This window comes from Rana temporaria, chromosome 9 (genome assembly GCF_905171775.1).
Source record: "Rana temporaria chromosome 9, aRanTem1.1, whole genome shotgun sequence".
Classification (NCBI taxonomy): Eukaryota; Metazoa; Chordata; class Amphibia; order Anura; family Ranidae; genus Rana; species Rana temporaria.
This window is the reverse complement of record NC_053497.1, coordinates 111159125-111180980: the sequence shown is the minus strand read 5'-3', so window position 1 is coordinate 111180980 and position 21856 is coordinate 111159125. Positions and strand designations below refer to the sequence as shown.

General features: G+C 42.9%; 1 protein-coding gene across 1 annotated transcript in view; it reads left to right on the top strand.

The window, feature by feature from the left end:
- The window catches only part of QSOX2 (quiescin sulfhydryl oxidase 2), a 70370-nt gene that overhangs the window by 7842 nt on the left and 40672 nt on the right, over positions 1–21856 (top strand). The window contains exons 2-4 of the mRNA XM_040324131.1: positions 15912–16012; positions 18760–18808; positions 21049–21154. Coding sequence (XP_040180065.1) covers positions 15912–16012; positions 18760–18808; positions 21049–21154 — 256 coding nt within the window. The remainder of the gene's footprint in view (positions 1–15911; positions 16013–18759; positions 18809–21048; positions 21155–21856) is intronic.

Here is a 21856-nt window from a genome sequence, read left to right as displayed (position 1 = left end):
TCGCAAAAAGTCCTCTGGTCAGGAAGGGGTTTAAGTGCCCAGTAAGGAAGTGGTTAAAAAAAAAAATCTGTCAAAACGTTGTGTACTCAGAGAGCCGGAACCGGGATCTGACAATGTAAATGGACAGATCTACATTCTGTCAGGGAAGTAGAGATGGATTTGCTGTTCCTAGTGATGAGGGACAGCGATCTCTCTCCTCTAGTCGGTAAACTCCCCCCACAGTTAGAAACACCTCCCGAGGACTCACTTAACCCCTTTATTGCCCCCCAGTGTTAAACCCTTCCCTGCCAGTGACATTCTTACAGTAATCAGTGGCTATTTTTAGCTCTGATCGCTGTATAAATGTCTCTGGTCCCAAAAAAGTGTCAGACTGTCCTCTGTAATTTCGCAGTCCAGCTAAAAATCGCTGATCACGGCCATTAATAGTAAAAAATAAATTTAAATTATTTAGTTGCTATAACTTGCGCAAACCAATAAATACCACTTATTGCGGTTTTTTTTGTTTGTTTTTTTTCAAAAATATGTAGAACATCTAAACTGATGAAATTATGTATTTTTTGGGATATTTATTATAGCATAAAGTAAAAAATATAGTTTTGTTTTTAAAATTGTCGCTCTTTTTTTGTTTATAGCGGAAAAAAACCCTGCAGAGGTGATCAAGTACCGCCAAAAGAAAGCGCTGTTTGTGGGAGATAAAAGGACATGCATTTTTTGTTTGGGTACATCGTCGCACAACCGCGCAATTGTCAGTTAAAGCGGCACAGTGCTGTATCGCAAAAAATGGCCAGGTCATTAAGGGGGGAAATCTTCTGGCCCTAAAGGGGTTGTATTACGGTGAAAAAACGGGAAGGTTTACAACCCCTTTTAAGCTGCTGAGACAGCAGTAAAAGGTGTACACATGCCGCAGCAGGAATTAAGCCCCCTGTTGCTTTTGGTGGGTGCTACCACCTGCCAATCGCAACCCATTCAAGTAAAATGGGCCACTCTGCAAGTGCCCCGCAACTGCATGCTTCTGTGGGGTCCAAGGCTATAAAGCAGGTGGTGAGAGAGCAACACAGTGCTGCCTCCTTTAACCCCTTGTTTGCTGGACTGCACAAGGTTGCAGGGCACTTGTAGAGCGTCTTTATTCACTTGAATGGGTCATGCTTGGCAGGTGCTAAACCCGCCAACCATGTCGTAGCATATAGTTATATGCTACGACATGGTTAGCGGGTTTAGCACCTGCCAAGCATGACCCATTCAAGTGAATCACTGCTGCGGCTGCGACTCAGTGTGAAAGCAGTCCTATACTATTATGCTCAGTGTATTGCTTCACAGCGACCCGAATATCTCTTATTTTCTTCTGCTTGCACCACTCTGGAGACCGCTAGCTGGGGTAAGAGGTGGAGTGCAATTGGTATCGCTCCGCACGGGACGCGAGCCAGCACTACACAGGAGGCATCGGCTTCTGCATCTCTTGCTCTCTACTACCGTGTTTACCTGAAAATAAGCCCAGGTCTTATATTCATTTTGGCAACAAAAGGCACTGTAGGGCTTATTTTCAGGGTAGGTCTTACCATGTAATGTGCTGTCTTCTCTCCCCCTCTCTCTCCCTGCCTGACAGTAATCCCAGTGTGAACTGAATTGAAATGTAAAATCCTATAATCCACTCAATGTGTTTATATAATGTACAATGTGTGTGTTTCTTTAATATAATTGTTCCAAATACCTTCGTTATAGTGCTGCTCTGCGCTTCTGTGATCCGCCGGAGCTCTCTTCCCCACAATTATATTACAGAAACGCACACATTGTGCTACTACTGTAATTGAGTGGATTATAGGATTTTACAAGCATTTTAAACTAGAGCTTATTTTCGGGGTAGGGCTTATATTGCAGCCCTCCTGGAAAATGACAATAGGTCTTATTTTTTGGGTAGGTCTTACTTTCGGGGAAACACGGTACAGCTCTGGTTTTGCAAGTAGTCCCTCTGCATTGCACTGTGATGCTCTGGGATGGTGGGTCAGCAAGCCCAGACCTCAATCTACCAGTTACCTGGTCCGTAAACTACTGGTAGATCACGATCTACAGGTTGCTGACCCCCCGATCTAAATTGAAGAATCACAGTTGTACATGGGAAGTGTTATCCTGTGTGGAATTGGGACTATTAATTCACCTTTTGGACTTGAATCGGGGAAGTATTCTGATGAACGAAGAGAAAAAGAATCCCTTTGCTAAAAGTATATTGTCAACACTGTCCTTTTAAGAGCGCGTAAAATCTATTGCTGGAGCAGCTGCCATTGATTGGTGCAAACACCACGCCACATATGCAATCTAAAAAAAAAGGGACGTGCTCCAGTACATTAAAAAATGTATAGTGTGATATATATATAATTATTTTTTTGTAGGGGTGTGCATCTTCACTGGTTTCACGATTTGATTAGCTTACGATTATCTGGTTAGCGATTTGGTTCCGCGATGCATCACGAATACTGACGAGCTCCCACTTCCACTTGGGCCGCCTAGGTGGCCCTTCTTCCTTGCAATCTTCTGGGACACATCACCGGTCCCAGAAGATTGCCCGGCTATGCAGGACAGCACAGTGAGACATGCACACCCGGCTGTAAAGCTGCAAACTGTCACAGCGGGATGTCCACAGTAGTATTGCCAGCGCCATGGACAGAATGGAGGGTTCGGGTGGCCACACTGCTGGATTGTGGGACAGGGAGAGCCACCCATCAGCTCTCCCTGTCAGTGCGAACCAAGGAATGCCGTATACCAGCACTGGTTCGCGCGATGATCGGCTGTGATTGGTCACAGCTGATACGTGGTAGGAAAGCCTCTGACAGAGGCTTCTTATCACGATCGGAGATGCGGGGTGTCAGACTAACTCGCTGTGCTGCGTGTCCCCACATGTTATCCTGCTGGACGTCATGTGACACCCAGCCAGGATAACGGAACCACTTCCCGGACGTCAATATGTTATTGACCGGGGCGGGAAGTGGTTAAAGTGGAGTTCCATCCGTAACTGGAACTTCCGCTTTAAGCACTCCTCGCCCCCTTTTTGGGGGGGGGGGGGGAGTGCGTTTCCTCTTTTTAGTGGGACTTCCTGTCCCGGCCGCCTAGTTGACTTGCCCTAGATGGCCCCTCCCTGCCAGCGATCTTCTGGGACACAACACAGGCCGTAAGGTGTCACGGCCAGGTGCCACTGCCCAGTAGATATGACGGCGACCGCATCAGTGGACCGTGGGATAGGTAAGTGTCTGTTTAATAAAAGTCGGCAGCTAAAATTTTGTAGCTGCTGACTTTTAATAAACGAAAAAACGGGTGGAACTCCGCTTTAGGGTACAGGAATTCACGCACGCGGCTGCTGGGAGGTCAGGAGGGATTAGAATCCAGTTCCCTGTGCTGACAGTTCTCTAGGCTTCCCTGTTTGTACCTTCCAGCACACTAGGAGTTAACACTGTGCAATGTGCAAATGGGAGAAGTCAGGGAAATGTTGGCACAGAGCACGTGTAGGTGGTGTAAGTATACTGCTGTTAAAATACCTGTTTTGAAATAAATGCAGGATTAATCCATTAATTGGCCACTGCTGTATGTGCTTTTTAAAATATATGCAGCTTCATACCTCATTTCTTAGGCCCCATGTACACAGGACGCTGCTAAACGTACGTTCAGAGGCAGTTGGACGCTTTTTTCAACTGCTCCTGAACTCAATCCTTATCCTATATGACCATGTACACAGTTTTGTTTTATTGCTGTTTTAAGGCAGTTGCTTTTAACAGCGTTTCTTTGAAAGCAAAATAATGGGTTCAGACGCAGTAGATTTCCACGTTTCAGACGCTAAACGCTTTTTTTTTTTTTTTAACAATTATAAACGCGGCAAAACTGATGTTTTAAACGTGGGTTACGATCTGTCAAGATTAATCATTTAGGAGCAGTTGTAAAAACGTCCCGTGTACATGGAGCCTTAGTCTGTGTATAACTGTATATGCCGCTCGTGTGAATGCCTGGTCCGCCTCTCTCCTCTCACGTCTCTTGTCTCGCCTGACGTCAGTGGGAGACGTGAGAGGCGGGCCAGACCAGGCAGTCACATGAGTGGCATATACAGTTATACACAGACTAAGAAATGAGGTATGAAGATGCATATATTTTAAAAAGCACATACAGCGGTGGCCACTTAATGGATTATAACTGCATTTATTACAAAACGGGTAATTTGACAGACACGCTCAGAGGCCCTCCCAGGAGGGACGGGTCAGATCGGGATGACATTACCCAACATCAATTTTTCGGGTCGCATGCATCGATACCGCATCGGGGACACCCAAATCGCGATGTGCCGATTAATTTCTGCATTTCTATATACTCTGTAGTCCAAAAATTATTATATAATGAATAACTTGTGCAAAATGTAGCAAATGTCCTATAATAGTTCGCTAATCTTCAATTCGACCAAGTAATGAGTGAATTTATCTTCAGGCTTCATTTTTTTTTTGGGGGTCCTAGAAGGTAAATAGTGTTATCCTATCTGTCCATGAACACTACTTTAGGATATTGGCATTTTTTGAGCTTCAGCCTCTAGGAGCAGGAAATATTGTTTTTGTAGTGTTTCTTGGAGCGTTTTTCCAGCAGAAACGCTCTTACATGCTACACATAGTGTTTGTTTTTTTTTTTAGCTTTTTTTTCCCCGTTTTACTGCGAAAACGCTAAGGCCTCTTGCACGTGATACTCCTGTTTGGGCATCTAGTTTTTCAGACTTTTCCTCTCCTTTTTTTATGCATTTGTGTGTTTTTACATGCATTTTCACGCAAATGCGCAAAAACGTGTTCTTGCATTCTTGTTCTGCACAATATGTAAATGAACATTTGCGCGCATGAGGCGTAAATTCTGACCAAAAAGCTGATCTTTTTTACTGATGAATGCAGTGCTTGTTTACGTGGCTGTGTGCGCATAGGCACATTGCAATGAATGGGCTGTATTTTGTAAGCAAAAGCTTTTTCAAGCTGCAATGTGAAAGAGGCCTAATAAAACACTAAGGCGAGAATACGTTTTTGCGCGAGTGCATATACGTGAAATCGTGCGTAAAAACGTGCAATTATATACAAAAGAAAAAAATCGCCTGAATGAAGTAGATGCTCAAACAGGAGTACCATGTGCAAGAGGCCTAACGCTCCTAAAACGCTTCTACAAAAAGCTATTATCAGTGTTTTCTATCCCGCATTTTTTTCGTGTGTGTTTTTTTTTTTTTAACTTAAAAAAAAAACACTAGTGTGCATGGAGTCTCAAACTTAACAAACACAGACCCCCTTAGGGTATGCGCTAACCTTATCCAGTGGACCCCTCAACTGAGTAGAGGGTCATGCACAAGTTATTCATTATTTTTTCTGTCGCATGTGGACCACAGAGTATACAGTGGATATAAAAAGTCTACACACCCCTGTTAAAATATCAGGTTTCTGTGATGTAACAAAATGAGCCAAAAATAAAAAAATTCAGAACTTTTTCCACCTTTTAACCACTTAAGACCCGGACCTTTAGGCAGCTAAAGGACCTGGCCAGTTTTTGCAATTCGGCACTGCGTCATTTTAACTGACAATTGCGCGGTCGTGGGACGTGGCTCCCAAACAAAACTGGCGTCCTTTTTTTCCCACAAATAGAGCTTTCTTTTGGTGGTATATGATCACCTCTGCGGTTTTTATTTTTTGCGCTATAAACAAAAATAGAGCAACAATTTTGAAAAAAATTCAATATTTTTTACTTTTTGCTATAATAAATATCCCCCAAAAAATATATATATAAAAAAAAATTTCCTCAGTTTAGTCCGGTACGTATTCTTCTACCTATTTTTGGTAAAAAAAATGGCAATAAGCGTTTATCAATTGGTTTGCGCAAAATTTATAGCGTTTACAAAATAGGGGCTAGTTTTATTGCATTTTCATTATTATTTTATTTATTTTTTTACTACTAATGGCGGCAATCAGTGATATTTTTTTTTTTTTTTTCTCGACTGCGATTATTATGGCGGACACTTCGGACAATTTTGACACATTTTTGGGACCATTGTCATTTTCCAACAAACAATGCATTAAAAATGCATTGTTTACTGTGAAAATGACAATTGCAGTTTGGGAGTTAACCACAAGGGGGCGCTGAAGGGGTTAAGTGTGACCTCATTTGTGTTTCTAACTGTAGGGGGGTGTGGCTGTAGATGTGACGTCATTGTGTGTTCCGTTTTATAAGGAAACACAATCAATCAATGACGGCGCCACAGTGAAGAACGGGGAAGCTGTGTTTACTCACAGCTCTCCCCGTTCTTCAGCTCCTGGGACCGATCGCGGGACTCCAGCGGCGATCGGGTCCTCGGGTCCCGCGGCCGTGGTCATGGAGCTTCAGACCGGGTTGCGTGCACGCGCTGGCGACCCCACGGCTGGGCTTAAAGGGCCACGTACAGGTATGTGGATGTGCCCAGCCGTGCCATTCTGCCGACGTATATCGGCGTGAAGGGGTCCTTAAGTGGTTAATGTGACCTATAAAACTGTACAACTCAGTTGAAAAACAAACTGAAATCTTTTAGGTGGAGGGAAGTAAAAAAATAATAATAATATGGTTGCCTAAGTGTGCACACCCTTAAACTAATACTTTTGAAGCATCTTTTGATTTTACTACAGCACTCAGTCTTTTTGGGTATGAGTCTATCAGCATGGCACATCTTGACTTGGCAATATTTGCCCACTCTTCTTTGCAAGAACACTCCAAATATGTCAGATTGCGAGGGCATCTCTTCAGATCACCCCACAGATTTCCAATGGGTTTCTGGCTGGGCCCTTTCAAATCTTTAATCTACTGGTTAAGCCATTCCTTGTTGGTTTGGATGTATGCTTTTGGTTGTCATGCTGAAAGATGAAGTTCATGTTCAGCTTTCAACAGAAGCCTGAAGGTTTTGTGCCAATATTGACTGGTATTTGGAGCTGTTCATAATTTCCTTTACCTTGACTAAGGCCCCATGTTCCAGCTGATGTAAAACAGCCTCAAAGCATGATGCTGCCACCACCATGCTTCATGGTGGGTATGGTGTTCTTTTGGTGATTTGCTGTGTTATTTTTGCACCAACATATCTTTTGGAATTACCGTATTTTCCGGCGTATAAGACGACTTTTTGGATGCAAAAAAATGCATCCAAAGTCGGTGGTCGTCTTATACGCCGGTGACGGTCACCATCTGCTAAGAGCGTCCATGATTTAAAAGCCGTGCCTTCTTCTCAGACTGTCCTGTGATAGGCGGAACACAAATTTTCCCAGCAGCGCCTCTGTTCTGTGTTCCTCCTATCACGGATGCCTTCTCATCCTCGGACGAGAGGAAGTCCGTGATAGGCGGAACACTGAACAGAGGCCCTGCTGGGAAAATTTGTGTTCCGCCTATCACAGGACAGTCTGAGGAGAAGGCGCGGCTTTTAAATCATGGACGCCCACAGCAGACGGAGACTGTCATCGGCCTGGAAGTCAGAATATGCAAAACGTGAGTGTTGGCACAGTGGGGGGCAAGTGATGGCACAGTAGGGGCAAGTGATGGCACAGTGGGGGCAAGTAATGTAATGGCACAGTTAGATTTGAAAAAAGCCTGTTTTTGTCAGCGGTTATGGCTACCCCTCAGCTTCCAGAAAGACTAATAGGAAGGGGGTAGTCTTATATGGCGAGTATATCCCAAAACCAACATTTTTCCTGGAAAATTAGGGGGTCGTCTTATACGCCGAGTCCTCTTATACGCCGGCAAATACGGTATGGCCAAAAAAGTTCAACCTTGGTTTCCATCAGACCATAACACATTTCCCACGCTCTTGGGAGACTTCAGAGGTGTTTTTGCAAAATTTACTTCAGCTTGGATGTTTTTCTTTTTTGTAAGAAAAGGCTTCTGTCTTGCCATCAAAACATTGACATTCAGCAGCTCTCTACTCTGGGAGCTGTGAGAACCGAGCCATCGGCGGTGTTCGATCGCTCGGTTCTCAGTGTAGAGGTGCCGGGGGACAGGTCCAGCATTAGACTGATGCTGCATCCACCTAGGTAAGTATGATGGAGGAACCCCCCCCCCCCAAACCCATACTTCTCTTTTAACACAGTTTCAAAAAACTTCAAAGCAGCTTCATGGCCTAAATGCAGACAATTAATTTTTCACACCAATTTCCTTCTCTATTTACAATTTTGCGGTCAGTTCAGAAAACGATCCTACAGTCAGGCGGGCAGGCAAGAGGCCTGTTACTGTGCCGGAAACTCAGCTGGCTGTACTAAGACTTTAATGATGGGTCTGCTTAATTACAGATTACCAAAAGAACAATCCTAAGCAGCCAAAAAGCCATGTTTACTTAATGTGAAAACTGGAAGCCTGAGCAAAAGGTGAAGCTGACAGATGTATTACCAGTGAATGAGCGACTGATTTGCACTTCTCTAAAACAATCACACTGTCTTACTTTTTTTTAACACAAGTAATTTTTTAATTTTACTCAGATGTTACTAAATTACATTTCATTCGACTTTATGCACTGCAAAAGATGGACATCAACACAGCATGCTGGCATGATCCAATGCAAACTAATAGCTCTATTCACTAAGCACACAAGGAAAAGGATTCTTATCTTTATAGAAAGTGACCGTTATTCTTAACTGAGTTCAATGAGATTTTAGATTTCAGACACATTGTTGGGGGGGGGAAAAAAAAAAGAGAAGGATCTTTTTAAAGCTTAATAAATTTAAAGATGAACTGCAGTCTGCTCGCATAATTTGCAATAAACATCTTTGCCATTCTGAAGCCTCCCTCCTTTGCATATTTTATATGTACTGAAATTCTATACTTGCCAAATATGCTGCAGAAATCACCCTCCGTTTTGGCGCGATTTTCTACTCAAATGAAAAAATGTTAAAGATAAAATAGTGATATATGAATAAATGTAATATAAATACATAAATTACTAAAAATCATTATAAATATAAAATGATACATAAATAATCCCATCCTTAAAAAAATATTTTTTTAATAATAAAATTAAACGCCCAATCATGAACAAAATGTTTTATTCATAATTTTTTTTTATTTTGTGTTGGTGTTTTAATTTTTTTTAAAAAAAAATAACTAGGGTTAAGATTAGGGGTTATTTATTATTACTTGGTATGCATTTATTGAATTTAGTTATTTTTATTTGTGTATTTTACTTGTATTTATTTATTCATTTATTAGTAGTAGTATTAACACCCTAATCTACAAAAAATCTCTATTGGCTAATTCAAAAGTGCTGTATAAAAACAGTCATGCATAAAAATGAGCCAAAAATGCCGGAAAACTGCTTAAAGACGCTACAGTGAGGTGTGAATGCAGCCTTATTGTACTTATTATATGCCTACACACTACAAACTCCCAGTCCACAAGGCCACATGCACACTGTATTCTCCTAAATGCCTTTTCTCCTACATGAGAAAAGAAATAAAAAAAATAATAAAAGTTGAATTTTTTGCACACAGGTTTATGCCCGTTTGGTGTTAATGCATTCTTTTGGCCATCAAAATGTATTAATGCTCAAAAACACACTTGCCGTTTGGGTGTTTTTTTTTTTTTTTATATGCCTAAATGTTTTTCTTCAGAATGTGCAAGTTATTTAAAAAAAAAATCTGCCTCTAACCTCTTGTAAGTGCCTATGTGTGCATAGACTTGTGGGTTAACGTAGAGTGTGTTTTAAGCCCAGGTTCACGCTGGGCTGCGGGAATAAAGCTGTGCGAGTTCAGCTGAACTCGCACGATTTCACTCCCGCTTTTTAGGGCCTTTTTACACGTACGGACAAACGGTCCGTTTATTACAAGTCCGTTTACAGACTTGTAATGTATCCCTATGGGATTGCAGACGTTAGTGGATGATGCATCCGCTAACGTCTGCAACCATCCGCGTCCGCAAAGATCCGCTTTTGCGGACGGAAAAAAACCCTATTTTTCTTCTGTCCGTATTCCTCCGATTCCCCATAGGGGAGAGCGGAGGAGAGACAGGGCGGTCTCTGCACTGTGTGCAGGGACCACCCTGTCCGCCGACAGCTCAGCCGGAGATTAACGGAGGAATCCCCGCTGAGCCAAACGGGATCCGCTCCGTGTGAAAGGACCCTTAGTCCTGATTTTAGGTTCCTGCACGTTTGTAAATCGCGGCCCGAAATCGCAAAAAGTAGTACAGAAACTTTTTTAAATTGGTGCAGATGCGGCGTCACACCGATTAGCACGGTGCAATTGTCGGCAAATGCTGTATCCTCTGATTAAGGCCTTGTGCACACTTGAGCTAAAAAAATCCTGTGTTTTTTTTTGTTTTTTTTCTGCCTCTTAGCCCTGGTTCACACTGGTGTGTTTAGACATGCGATTTGACAAAAAAAAACAAAACAGGATTTTTTTTTTTAGCTCAAGTGTGCACAAGGCCTTACTGCCTGGTGTATTTTTCTTTTTTTAGCCTACATCAGACTAATATCTCCTTTTTTAAAGACCAGTAGTGAGAACGTTGCATACATATTTGTGCATGTTGTCTGTGATTCTCTGGCATGAATTTTATTAAGTGTCCTGGTGCTTTAAATGCTTGCATTCTAAGTGATTCCAACATAAGCTATTGGGGGGGTGGGGGTCATTTTATAGTGGGTGCACACACATCCCAGATGGTGCGCTTTGACCCAGAAGTGCAGTAAGCAACAGGCTAGCATTGTCAGCCTGCATTAATGTTTCAGACCAGTACTGGCAGCCGCCATCAGGATCCCCTGCAGTTAGAAGTGGACGAGGAAGTGTGCACACTGGCATTGAAAGGGCTCACCCCCCTCCTCTCCTCAAGCCAAACTGTTTTTCTTCTCTGAGCAATACATGACTTTGTGTGCTGCAGAATAGTCAGTTAAATCCTTTGTCTGCACCTCAATGGCTGCCCATCTGTCCTCAGATACCTTCAGTCCTCTCAGCTGTCAGCCTGTCTGCTTTAACCGACATCCTCCCTCAGCTGCTGTCAGTCTGTGTATTCATACGGAAGTAAAGCTGTATTGTTGTGTTTTGGGGAAAGTGGCAGTTTTTGGTCAGCTCCGGTCTAAAGGATGGATCTGCTAAATGGCCGTCAAGGCTTTCATTGGCTAAACTACCAACTGTTCTTAATATCCAAGGCCAGTGCCCAGGGGTTTGAGGAATTTTTGTCGAATTGTCACAGATTTTCAAATTTGACTTGCTGCATTGTAGAAAACACAATGCTACATATAAAGAGAACCTGTCGCAACGTTCTTCAGGTTCTTTTTTAAAATGACCCTAGCCATATTTTTATGTCAATGCATATAGATAATGTGGTTTATTACCTCTTACTTCCCCCTCCAATGCCTTTTTGTTTTTTGGCCATCTTTTTTCAGTCATGATCCAGGGCCAAAATCTAATTTCCGATGACACAACCATAAAAATCAGTGTGCTTATGCAGTTGTGCACAGACCAGCACCTACTACTGCCTTTCCCCCTGATATTACCAGTGTTGATTTCGTCAAATAAATTAAAGCGGGAGTTCACCTGAAAAACTATTTTTAACATTAGATTGAGGCTCATTTTGTGAAGGGGAATCGGGTGTTTTTTTTTTTTTTTTGAATCGAAGCAGTACTTACCGTTTTAGAGAGAGATCTTCTCCGCCGCTTCCGGGTATGGTCTTCAGGACTGGGCGTTCCTATTTGATTGACAGGCTTCCGACGGTCGCATACATCGCGTCACGAGTAGCCGAAAGAAGCCGAACGTCGGTGCGGCTCTATACGGCGCCTGCGCACCGACATTCGGCTACTTTCGGAAAATCGTGACGCGATGTATGCGACCGTCGGAAGCCTGTCAATCAAATAGGAACGCCCAGTCCCGCAGCCCATACCCGGAAGCGGCGGAGAAGATCTATCTCTAAAACGGTAAGTACTGCATCGATTTAAAAAAAAACACCCGATTCCCCTTCACAAAATCGGCCTCAATCTAATGTTAAAAATTAAGTTTTTGGGTGAACCTCCACTTTAAGGCCATTTTAGTCAACTAAAATATGTCTAAAACGGCATTTTAGTCAAGACTATGACTAAATTTAAATTTGATGTCACAATTGGCACTGCATATTGCTTTAAAGAGATACTAATACTACACACGCACCCCTACATTATCCCTTCTGTTTGTGTATGGGAGTGATGACACTGCACTTATTTTCATTAAAACATTTTTTAAAGCGGAGCTTCACCCTAAAGTGTAACTTCCGCTCATCGGAACCCACCCCCCTCCGCTGTCACATTTGGCACCTTTCAGGGTGGAGGGGGGTGCAGATATCTGTCTAAGAGATTTTTGCACCCACTTCCTGGAACACACTCTGTGGGGACCTGCGGGTAGTGCTTCACTGCTCCCCCCCCATTGTGTTCTGGGAAACACTTGGCTCCCAGAACACAGCAGGAGACCAGTGAGGACGGCACAGCGCGTCTCGCGCATGCGCAGTAGGGAATCGGGCAGTGAAGCCGCAAGGCTTCACTTCCTGATTCCCTCACCAAGGATGGCGGTGGGGGCAGCAGAGAGACGAGCAATTGCTAGTCTTCTGCTGCCAATGGCGCTGGACTCCAGGGCAGGCAAGTGTCCATTTATTAAAAGTCAGCAGCTGCAGTATTTGTAGCTGCTTGCTTTTAATATTTTTTTTTTATGGCAGAGCTCCGCTTTAAGTCCTTTTTTCCATAACCTGTATACAGCTGTGATGTGACCCAGCTTTTTTCCAGCCCATCTGCAGGGAAACATCTGCGGGGGGAGGTGGCTTCCAGGCCTCTACTGCCCGTCTAATGTTCAAATGTAAAAAAAGCCTTCTTGATACAAAGGAAAATGCATCATTGTCAAATAAATGTTGTAAATCATTATAAAAATATGTATTTGAACTCAAATCCTGTATTTTCTTACATAAACATGGTGTGGGTTATTGGGGGGGGGGGGGGGGTATGGCAATCGCAGCCTCTTTCACATCCCTCCAGCTTGTATCTGTTGTTTGTAGGTGCTTAGTATTGCAGGGAGGTGATGTCTCCATCAATAAACATGTTTTCTATTGTACCCTTCACTTCATTCCCCCTCCTCTCATTCCCTACTTGCTCTCATCCCTCCCCCCTTCACCTACTTCACCCATATTGCCGCATATTTCCTAGTTTTCTTGAATTCCATCTTTCCCTACTCAGGTACTCCATTTTTATGTATGTATTCAACTCTTTTAAACCATTCTGTTATTGTGGGTCTTTCTGGATTTAACATTTTTTTTTTTAGATATTGTCCCTTTTGCTGCATTTATTAAATATGGTGGTATTGTACTCTATTTGTTTTTTTGAATTGTATGTATTGTGAAATAGACACACCCACGGATCGTCAGGTATGTCCACAATCTCCCTTTAGGCTGGATTCACACCTATGCATATTTTGCGCTACAGAACGCGTTCAATAGGAAACCATGTTAAATGGACTGTAGTGCAAAAAGCACTAAAACTGCCTTATATAATGCTGTACGATCTGCTAATATTCCCAGATCTTCGGGCATTCCCACCACAAAAGCTGCCCTTATTGTGTTTAGTATAATAAGGAGGGAGTGGGCTGTTCTTTATCTGCCGTGGCCCAGATTCAAGAAGCAATTGCGTCTGCGTAACCATAGTTACGCAGCGCAATTGCTTACTTGCGACGGCGTAACGACTTCTGATTCAGAGAGCTCGTTACGCCGACTGCAGCCTAAGATATGCGTGGCATAAGGCTCTTATGCCCTCATATCTTTGGCTGCATTCTTACGTAGGCCGCTAGGTGGCGTTCCCGTTGTGGTCAGCGTATAGTATGCAAATTGCATACTAACGCCGATTCACAACGTTGCGCGAGCCCTGCGTACGCAGTTTACTTCGTTTGCGTACGGCTGTTTTTTGCGTAAGGTTGCCCCTTCTATAGCAGGGGCAGCCAATGCTAAAGTATACCCTTCGTTCCCGCGTCGCAAAATTTGAAATTTACGTCGTTTGCGTAAGTGAATCGTGAATGGTGCTGGACGCCATTCACGTTCACTTTGAAGCAAATGACGTCCTTGCGACGTCATTTACCGCAATGCACGTCGGGAAAGTTTCCCGACGGAGCATGCGCACTACGCTCGGCGCGGGAACGCGCCTAATTTAAATGATTCCCGCCCCCTACGGGATCATTTAAATTGCGCGCGCTTACGCCGGGCATTTTGCCGGAGTGCCCACGCAATTTACGGAGCTACTGCTCCGTGAATCGAGGGTAGCGCAGAAAATTTGCGGGGGCGCAGGGCACAAACGGTGCCCTGCGCCTACGTAAAAACTGCGCGAATGTTACTGAATCTACCCCCGTGTGTATATGCACATATGTGTGATTCTATCGTCATGTGGGCTGCATAGATGAGAAAAAGGAGGAAATTAACAGCTTAGAAGGGAGCTGAAACTAAACAATGCTCAGTTTGTGGCAATGGCTGGTCTACACAATCTCAGGCTACAGTGGTGACACAGACGAGGGGGGAGGGTCAGTGAATAGCGGCATCAATACAGAAAATGAATACCATAGTGCAAGGCTTGACAATTTTGCTTTGAATCTAGGAACCTGCTAAAAAAGTTGGGTGCTATTTTATTTTTACTAGCAAAGCTTACGGGTAGAACATGTAACATTTTCCCGGAAGGTTATCCTTTTAACCCTTTTAATCCTTTTTTTTTTGCACACGTTTAAAAAATCATTCTAGGCCTGAAGATTACATAAAACCCCCAAACATATATTTTCTGAAAGCAGACACCAGAAAATAGTGGTAGTTCCAATATTTTACATCACGATATTAACACAAAGGTATCAAAATTTCAGTAAAAACAAATAACAGTTCATTTTAGGGGGTCACAAAAATGCAATACATTTTTGGGTAAAATAAAGCTGAGGTTGCACCGAGTAAACGGATACCGGACATGTCGGTATCCTATTTTCTATAGGCAACGCTTTTAAAAGCCCCCCTATAAGTCATGAGTTTAGCGTTACGAAGGAGGTATGGTGCTAGAATTATTGTCCTCATTCCGGCGTGCGTGCCGATGTGTAACATATCGCAATCAATGTTTTTAGACGTTGGAGCCCTGCTGCGTGCGTTTACGTTTCTATGTGCTTATATAGGGACCTTGATTACCAGGGAAACTGTTAATGGGGACTCGAAAGTGAAGTCACTTCCGGGTCGACAACTAGAAGAGGAGGCGAGTGGTTGTGTGTCTGGTCTCCCCTCCATCCCACCTACCCAGCAGTAGGGATGAGCTCCGGCGTGTTCACACAGTGCACGTGCAGAGCCCGCCAGGAAGTCTGCACGGTGCTGCGCTAACCACAGGCAGGGAGACCTTTCCCGATCTCTGGAGCCAAGCATCGGGAATATGTCTCCCTGCCTGTGATTAGCGCAGCACCGTGCAGACTTCCTGGCGGGCTCTGCACTATGCGAACACGCCGGAGCTCATCACTACCCAGCAACACCCGCTATCCCGGTCCCAGGCCTGCAAATGAGCAAGCAGAGCCCAGAATACGTGCTGGGGGGAGCATTCGAGCGGCAATATGCTTTCATATTTTTCAGCGTAGATTATTTGACTGCTGTTTTGTGATATTCTTCTGTAGTTACTAAATGTACAGACTCTTCTGTTACCCAGTCCTGGGGCCAGATTGCTGCTGCGGTCCAGTTTCAGCACAGAGAGATATAAAGGCATTAACTGTACCTGCTCAGTGACATCCAACCTGAATATCTGTAAAGATTTGTTTAAGCCTTGTGGTTGCTTGATACAATGTTACAGCTACTAAAGTGACATGCGCAGGAGATCTGCAAAGCGTTTACATAATGTAACCAAAGACTTGTGTTGTCAAAAAATTGCTTGCCGGATGTGTATTCTCTTATGAAACTCTAGATTTCTTTCCTTCCAGACTGGCATCTATCAATAAAGATTGGTGTGGTAAACTGTGCCGATGAGGACAATACAGCCATATGCAAGGACTATGGTGTCCAGTTCTATCCAACATTCCGGGTAAGTGCTGTGGCAATGGCAAAACCACTTAATGCATTATGTTTATTCCTAAAGCTCTTATTCATGGGCCAACTAGAATCCCCTTTGCAATTATAGTAAAAAAAGAACTCCAAATGTATCCCCATTCTCTCGAAGCTCCTGTTAAAGGAGTTGTAAACGTTTGTTTTTTATTTTCTATATGGGTTCCTTTAAGCAAGTGCATTGTTGGTTCACTAACCTTTTCCTTTAATTTCCCTTCAAAAATTTTTTTTTTTTCTTTGTTTTGTTTGTCTGAATTTCTCAGTTCCTGTTCCTTCTCAGTACTAACCCCCAGCCAGATGACGGGGGCAAGCTTACTGAGAAGAAATAGGAAGTGAGAGATTCAGACAAAGAAAAGAAACAGAAATTGAAGGAAAAGGTAAGTGAACCAACAATGCACTAGATTAAAGGAACCTATTTAGAAAATAAAAAACAAATCTTTACAACCCCTTTAAATATCAATGGTAATATATTTTAGAATGGCTTACAGAAAAAAAAAAGTGATTAAAAGGTTTAGGGATGGAAACGCCTTTCTGTGTGTTAAACATGGCAAATTGCATAGGAGACCAGTTCACATGCTTTAGCCATATTTTTTCCTGTACTGTTTTTTTTTTTTTTTTCAAATTCCTTTATGTATATGAAAGAATAAAGTATCCATCAGGACATCATACAACAATTGAAAGTTGTCATGTCGCACCAAATATAAAGACAATCCAAGTTGACAGGGTAATACAGGATAATGCGAGATTGCTGGAATGCAAAGTAGTTTAACATCACTAATACCCATAAGAGTTTCTCACTTCAGAAAATAAGGTAGTAACCATGTACATTATGGTTGGGTTAGCATGGTAGGGCACTTTACATTTTTAGAAAAAGGAAAACTAGGGTACAGACACAGGATCACCCAGGGGGAGGGGGAGAAACCAGGGTGATGATTTGCGTGGGTGTAACAGTGCGAAGAACAGGAGGACCTCAATCCTCGGAGCAGCTCTCCAGGAGGTACTTTCCGTTTGTCTGAATATATGAACATATTCCTGTATGCCCATGTTTTTGTATATCTTCTATTTTGGGCGGTAAGTAGCAGGTCTTCCAGGGTATTGATGATCCTGACCTTATTAAGCCACATGGCAGTGGAAGGAGGATTGGGGTCTTTCCAGCACAGAGTAACACAAGCTTTGGCGGCATTAATCAAGTGATGAAGAACTGCCTTCATGTATGTCTGAAGCGATATTTGTGAGCAGTGAAGCAGGATACTCTGTACCTCAGACTAATACTGTACTAGGGTTTGAAAGTGCTGAAGTGCCTGCCAGAAAGTTAACCCAAACTGGCTGTCTGGTTGCATCAAAATGGAAATTGTAGGCCAGGTATTGGCGGTTAGCCTTTTTATATGTGTACATATATATGTGTTGGTCTAACTGAAAGTTTTATTTTAAAGTTTTTTTTTTGTTTTTGTCTTTATAAAAATAACAAACTTGTTATACTTATCTGCTCTTTGTAATGGTTTTACAGAGAAGCACTGATCCTCTTCTTTGTGAGTCCCACCCCTGCTTCTGGCTCCTTCCCTATAATCGGTGCCCCCAATAGCAAGCTGCTTGTTATGGGGCAACTGGTGTGTTTTTGCTCCTGAGCCATGCTCTATGCGTCCATAAGACACACAGCCGTGGTGCTGCCCCACCTCCTGTTCTCTCCCTATTGGCTGTGATTCACAGCAGTGATAACCAATGGCTCCAGCTGCTGTCTCCGCCAATACATAGTCCGTCAGGCACGCACACATCTGCCTAGTCCGTCGCGCACACACACACACACACACACACCCCTGCCTAGTCGCACACACACACACACACGCACCTACCTCTACCTACCTAGTCCGTCATGGGCACACACCCCCCCACCCATCTGCCTAGTCCAGCGCGCGCACACACAGTTGCTCTGAAAGCTGATGCCATACCCTGACTCCTATTAAAACATTCAAGGCCTGTTCTCAAGCGTAAAACAAGTCCTAAGGCTTGGTTCACACTACTTTGCAGGTGACTTCCTGGCAACTTGCGTACTACTTTGATGCAACTGAAGCGAGGGAGGGGCTTCACTTCAGGGAACTCCTGTGTAACCATCCTGTAATGTTGGATCCAAATCGCGTCAATATAGATAAAGATCTGACTTGGAGGTGACTTCAATTAAAGTCTATGGGCACAAGTTGGATAGAAGTCGCCTTGAAGTAGTACAGGGACCTTTTCTAAAGTCAGAGCGACTTCAGTAGTGCTAATTAAGACAGCTCTCATTGACTAACCTCTGATTTCATGTGTCATGCAACTTTACAGTTTAACTTTTCTGTGAAAATCTTATGCATGAAGATGATTCTACTTTTTTCTCATGCCACCTCGGTGTCCCTGAACCTGGCACGATTCCTATAGGGGCCTTGACCTTGGTGCACACTGTTTTGGCGTCTAGGCCTGCCTTTCCCCACCCTGTTATTGAGGATGCCTCATTAGTAGGAAAGACACCCATTTGCACTTGTTCAGTGACTCTACATCTCGTTACATTTGTGAAGTTTGTATACATTGTACACATGAGGTATTTGCTAATTCCCCCAGTGAATGTTTCCATATTCAGTAATTGGTTTAAAGGAGAATAGACATCATTAATGAAATAATAGATTGGTGACCTAATCATTGCTGTTAAAATTTGACATACAGTATATGTTTTACTTAACGTTCTTTACTCTGTTTTAGTTTTTTAGTGCATTTACAAAGGATATTACACAAGGTGAAAACTACAAAGGTAATTATTGCGGGTATCTAAACCGAAAAGCAATAAAATGTTATTTTTAGCTTGTCCATTGAGAACTCAGAAATGCATAGACTGTAGAAATCATCAGGATAACCACCCTGACAGCCATTGTGCCTCGGCTTTTTACTAGGAGTCTCAGGAAAGTGTTCATGTTTTCTTCAGTCTTTCAAAGGACAAAAAAAGAAAATCTGAATATGTATTCACCTTAAAATCTTCTCTCCCCCCCCCCCCCCTTTTTTTTTTTGTCTATTGAGGGACATTGTGTGTTGGTGGGGTTATCCTGGGCTGAATCCCTGCACCCCTTTCCTTTATTTTTTTTACAATATTTTTATTGCGATTATAAGAAAAAAATACAACCATAATATTGCCAGACAGGGGATATAAGAAACGGGCACATTGTAGAACAGCATGAAAAACACAATTTTTTCCGAAGTGTGTGAACTAATCAAATGACAAGGACACTCTAACTTGGGCCGGGGGTCAACACAGGGTGCCTATGTGCCTCCATTTTCCTGGCCAAAGACCAGATCACTTTTTGCGATTCGGCACTTTAACTGACAATTGCGTGGTCGTGTGACGTGGTTCCCAAACAAAATTTACGTCTTTTTTTTTTCTTCCACAAATAGAGCTTTCTTTTGGTGGTATTTGATCACCTCTGCCGTTTTTTATCTTTTGCACTATAAACAAAAAAAGCGACAATTTTGAAAAAAAAAAAGCAATGTTTTCTACTTTTTGCTATAATATCCCCCAAAAATATATTTTTTCCTCAGTTTAGGCCAATGTGTATTCTTCATATTTTTTGGTAAAAATCCCAAAGCGTTTGGTTTGCGCAAAAGTTATAGCGTCTACAAAATAGTTTTATGCCATTTTTATTTATATATATATATATATATATATATATATATATATATATATATATATATATATATATATATATATATATATATATATAATGTGTGTGTGTATATATATTTATTTTTATCGTGACTGCAACATTGTGGCGGACACATCGGATACTTTTGGCGCTATTTTGGGACCATTCACACAGCGATCAGTGCTATAAATATGCACTTATTACTGTGTAAATGTGACTGACAGTGAAGGGGTTAACCAGGAGGGGGCGCTAAAGGTGTTAAGTGTGTCCTAGGGATGTGTTCTAACTGTAGTGGGCATGAGCTACGTGTGACACGACACTCATCACCACTCCCGATCACAGGGAGCTATGATCAGTGTCACTAGGAAGAATGGTGAAATGCTTGTTTACATAAGTGTTTCCCTGTTCTTCCTCTCCGTGAGGACCCACGATCACACTCACGGTGCTCGATGCGGGCGCGCGCGCGCCCTTAATGGTGATGTGTGTGTGTGTCGATCTGCCCAGCCGTGCCATTCCATGGACGTATATCGGCGTGAGTCGGTCGGCAAGTGGTTAAGGGGACTTTACTAAGAGTGCAAAATCTGGTGCAGCTGTACATAAAAATCTAATTGGCTTCTAACTTCAGCGTGTTCGATTAAGCTTTGAAAATAATACCTGAAAGCTGATTGGATTCCATGCAGAGTTGGACCAGATTTTATACACTCCAGCTTTAATAAATATCCCCCAATAGGTTTGTGTTAAATATATGTAATGTACTTGTACCTGTATTTTTAAAGCTGAATCCACACTCATATTTCGGTAGGCAGCTGTGACTTGAATCGGATGGTACGTTTTTGGGTTTCTCAAATGATCCAGTGGCTGATCTACTAATATATTCATTAGAATTTTTTTTTTAACCTGGCCTTTGTTGATACATTAAGACCTGGAACCAGTATAGTGATCTGACATCATTGGCTGCCTTTGTTCTGAGTCGGAAAGCATTGAAACCCAGGTCACTCCACATATAGTTTTTTTAGGAGGTCACTAATGGCAACCCCTCCTATTTCTTCCCAATTATTTATGGAACAGTTATGGTAAATCCCTGGGGGTAGGGTGATACTCTTGGCTGAACTAGTAGTTCCAGTGGAAGCTGGGCCATTAATGTGGGGGAATCGGCCCTGCGGTTTCCAAAAGTTGCAAGTCTTGCATGCAGACACTAAATTTAGATTTGCCAATTGTGACTTTTAATTTTCCTGTACTGAATGTTATAGGCATGTTGATAACCACAAAAACAATAAGCAGAGAACAGTAAGCTTCTAATGCTTAATTTTCTACCGTGTTTCAATGCTGTAATATACTACCATTTCTGATTTTGCAGACTCTGATAGAAACGTTCAGACAGTTCGCCATGTGATTATAGATTATCTGCAGGCTTCCCCTACAGAACACCAGCCTCCTGCGTTACCTTCCCTGAAGACAATTGGGTAAGATCAGTGAAAAGCAGTATCCAGCACCTAGGATTAGTTCTAGACTCTGCACATCATTGGTTAGAGCAGCCTTGGTCCCCCATCACTGATGAAAGTACCGGAGATTTAAAGGAGAGAGATAGAGAGAGACTTGTAAAGCGCAACACATGCGAACTGAATCGCCTCTGGGCGCTGTATCCATTTCATGGGTAAGGAACCCCTTGACCTCAGAAGAGATGGGTTTTAATTTTTCTCTTGAAGGCCAAGTGGTCCGACTCCAGTCGGATGGTGGTTTGTAGTGCATTCCACAGGCGGGGTCCTTGGACTGCAAATCTTTGATCTCCTTTGGACTTGTATCTGGCTTGTTTGGCTGTACTTCTCCTATGGATCACAGGAGTGCAATTCGTTTTGCACGCCTGACGTCACTGATTTGATCCGCCAGGTGCATGGACTGACACCCATCTCAGTGAGAGCCCGAGACGGCTGCTCCACCCCCTCCACAGCTCGGCGGTCAAGTGAGTAAGGAGGGAGCAGAGAGCTGTGACTGACAGTCTACAGCTCTCTGCTCACGGAGCTCTGTAAAAAGTGATCAGCAGTGTTTGATCGCTCAGGTTGCTGGTGACAGATGCAGCATTGAAACGATGCTGCATCCACCTAGAGAAGTATGATTGGGGGGGGAAAAAAACATCCTTCTCTTTTAACGTCACCAATCAGTCGATA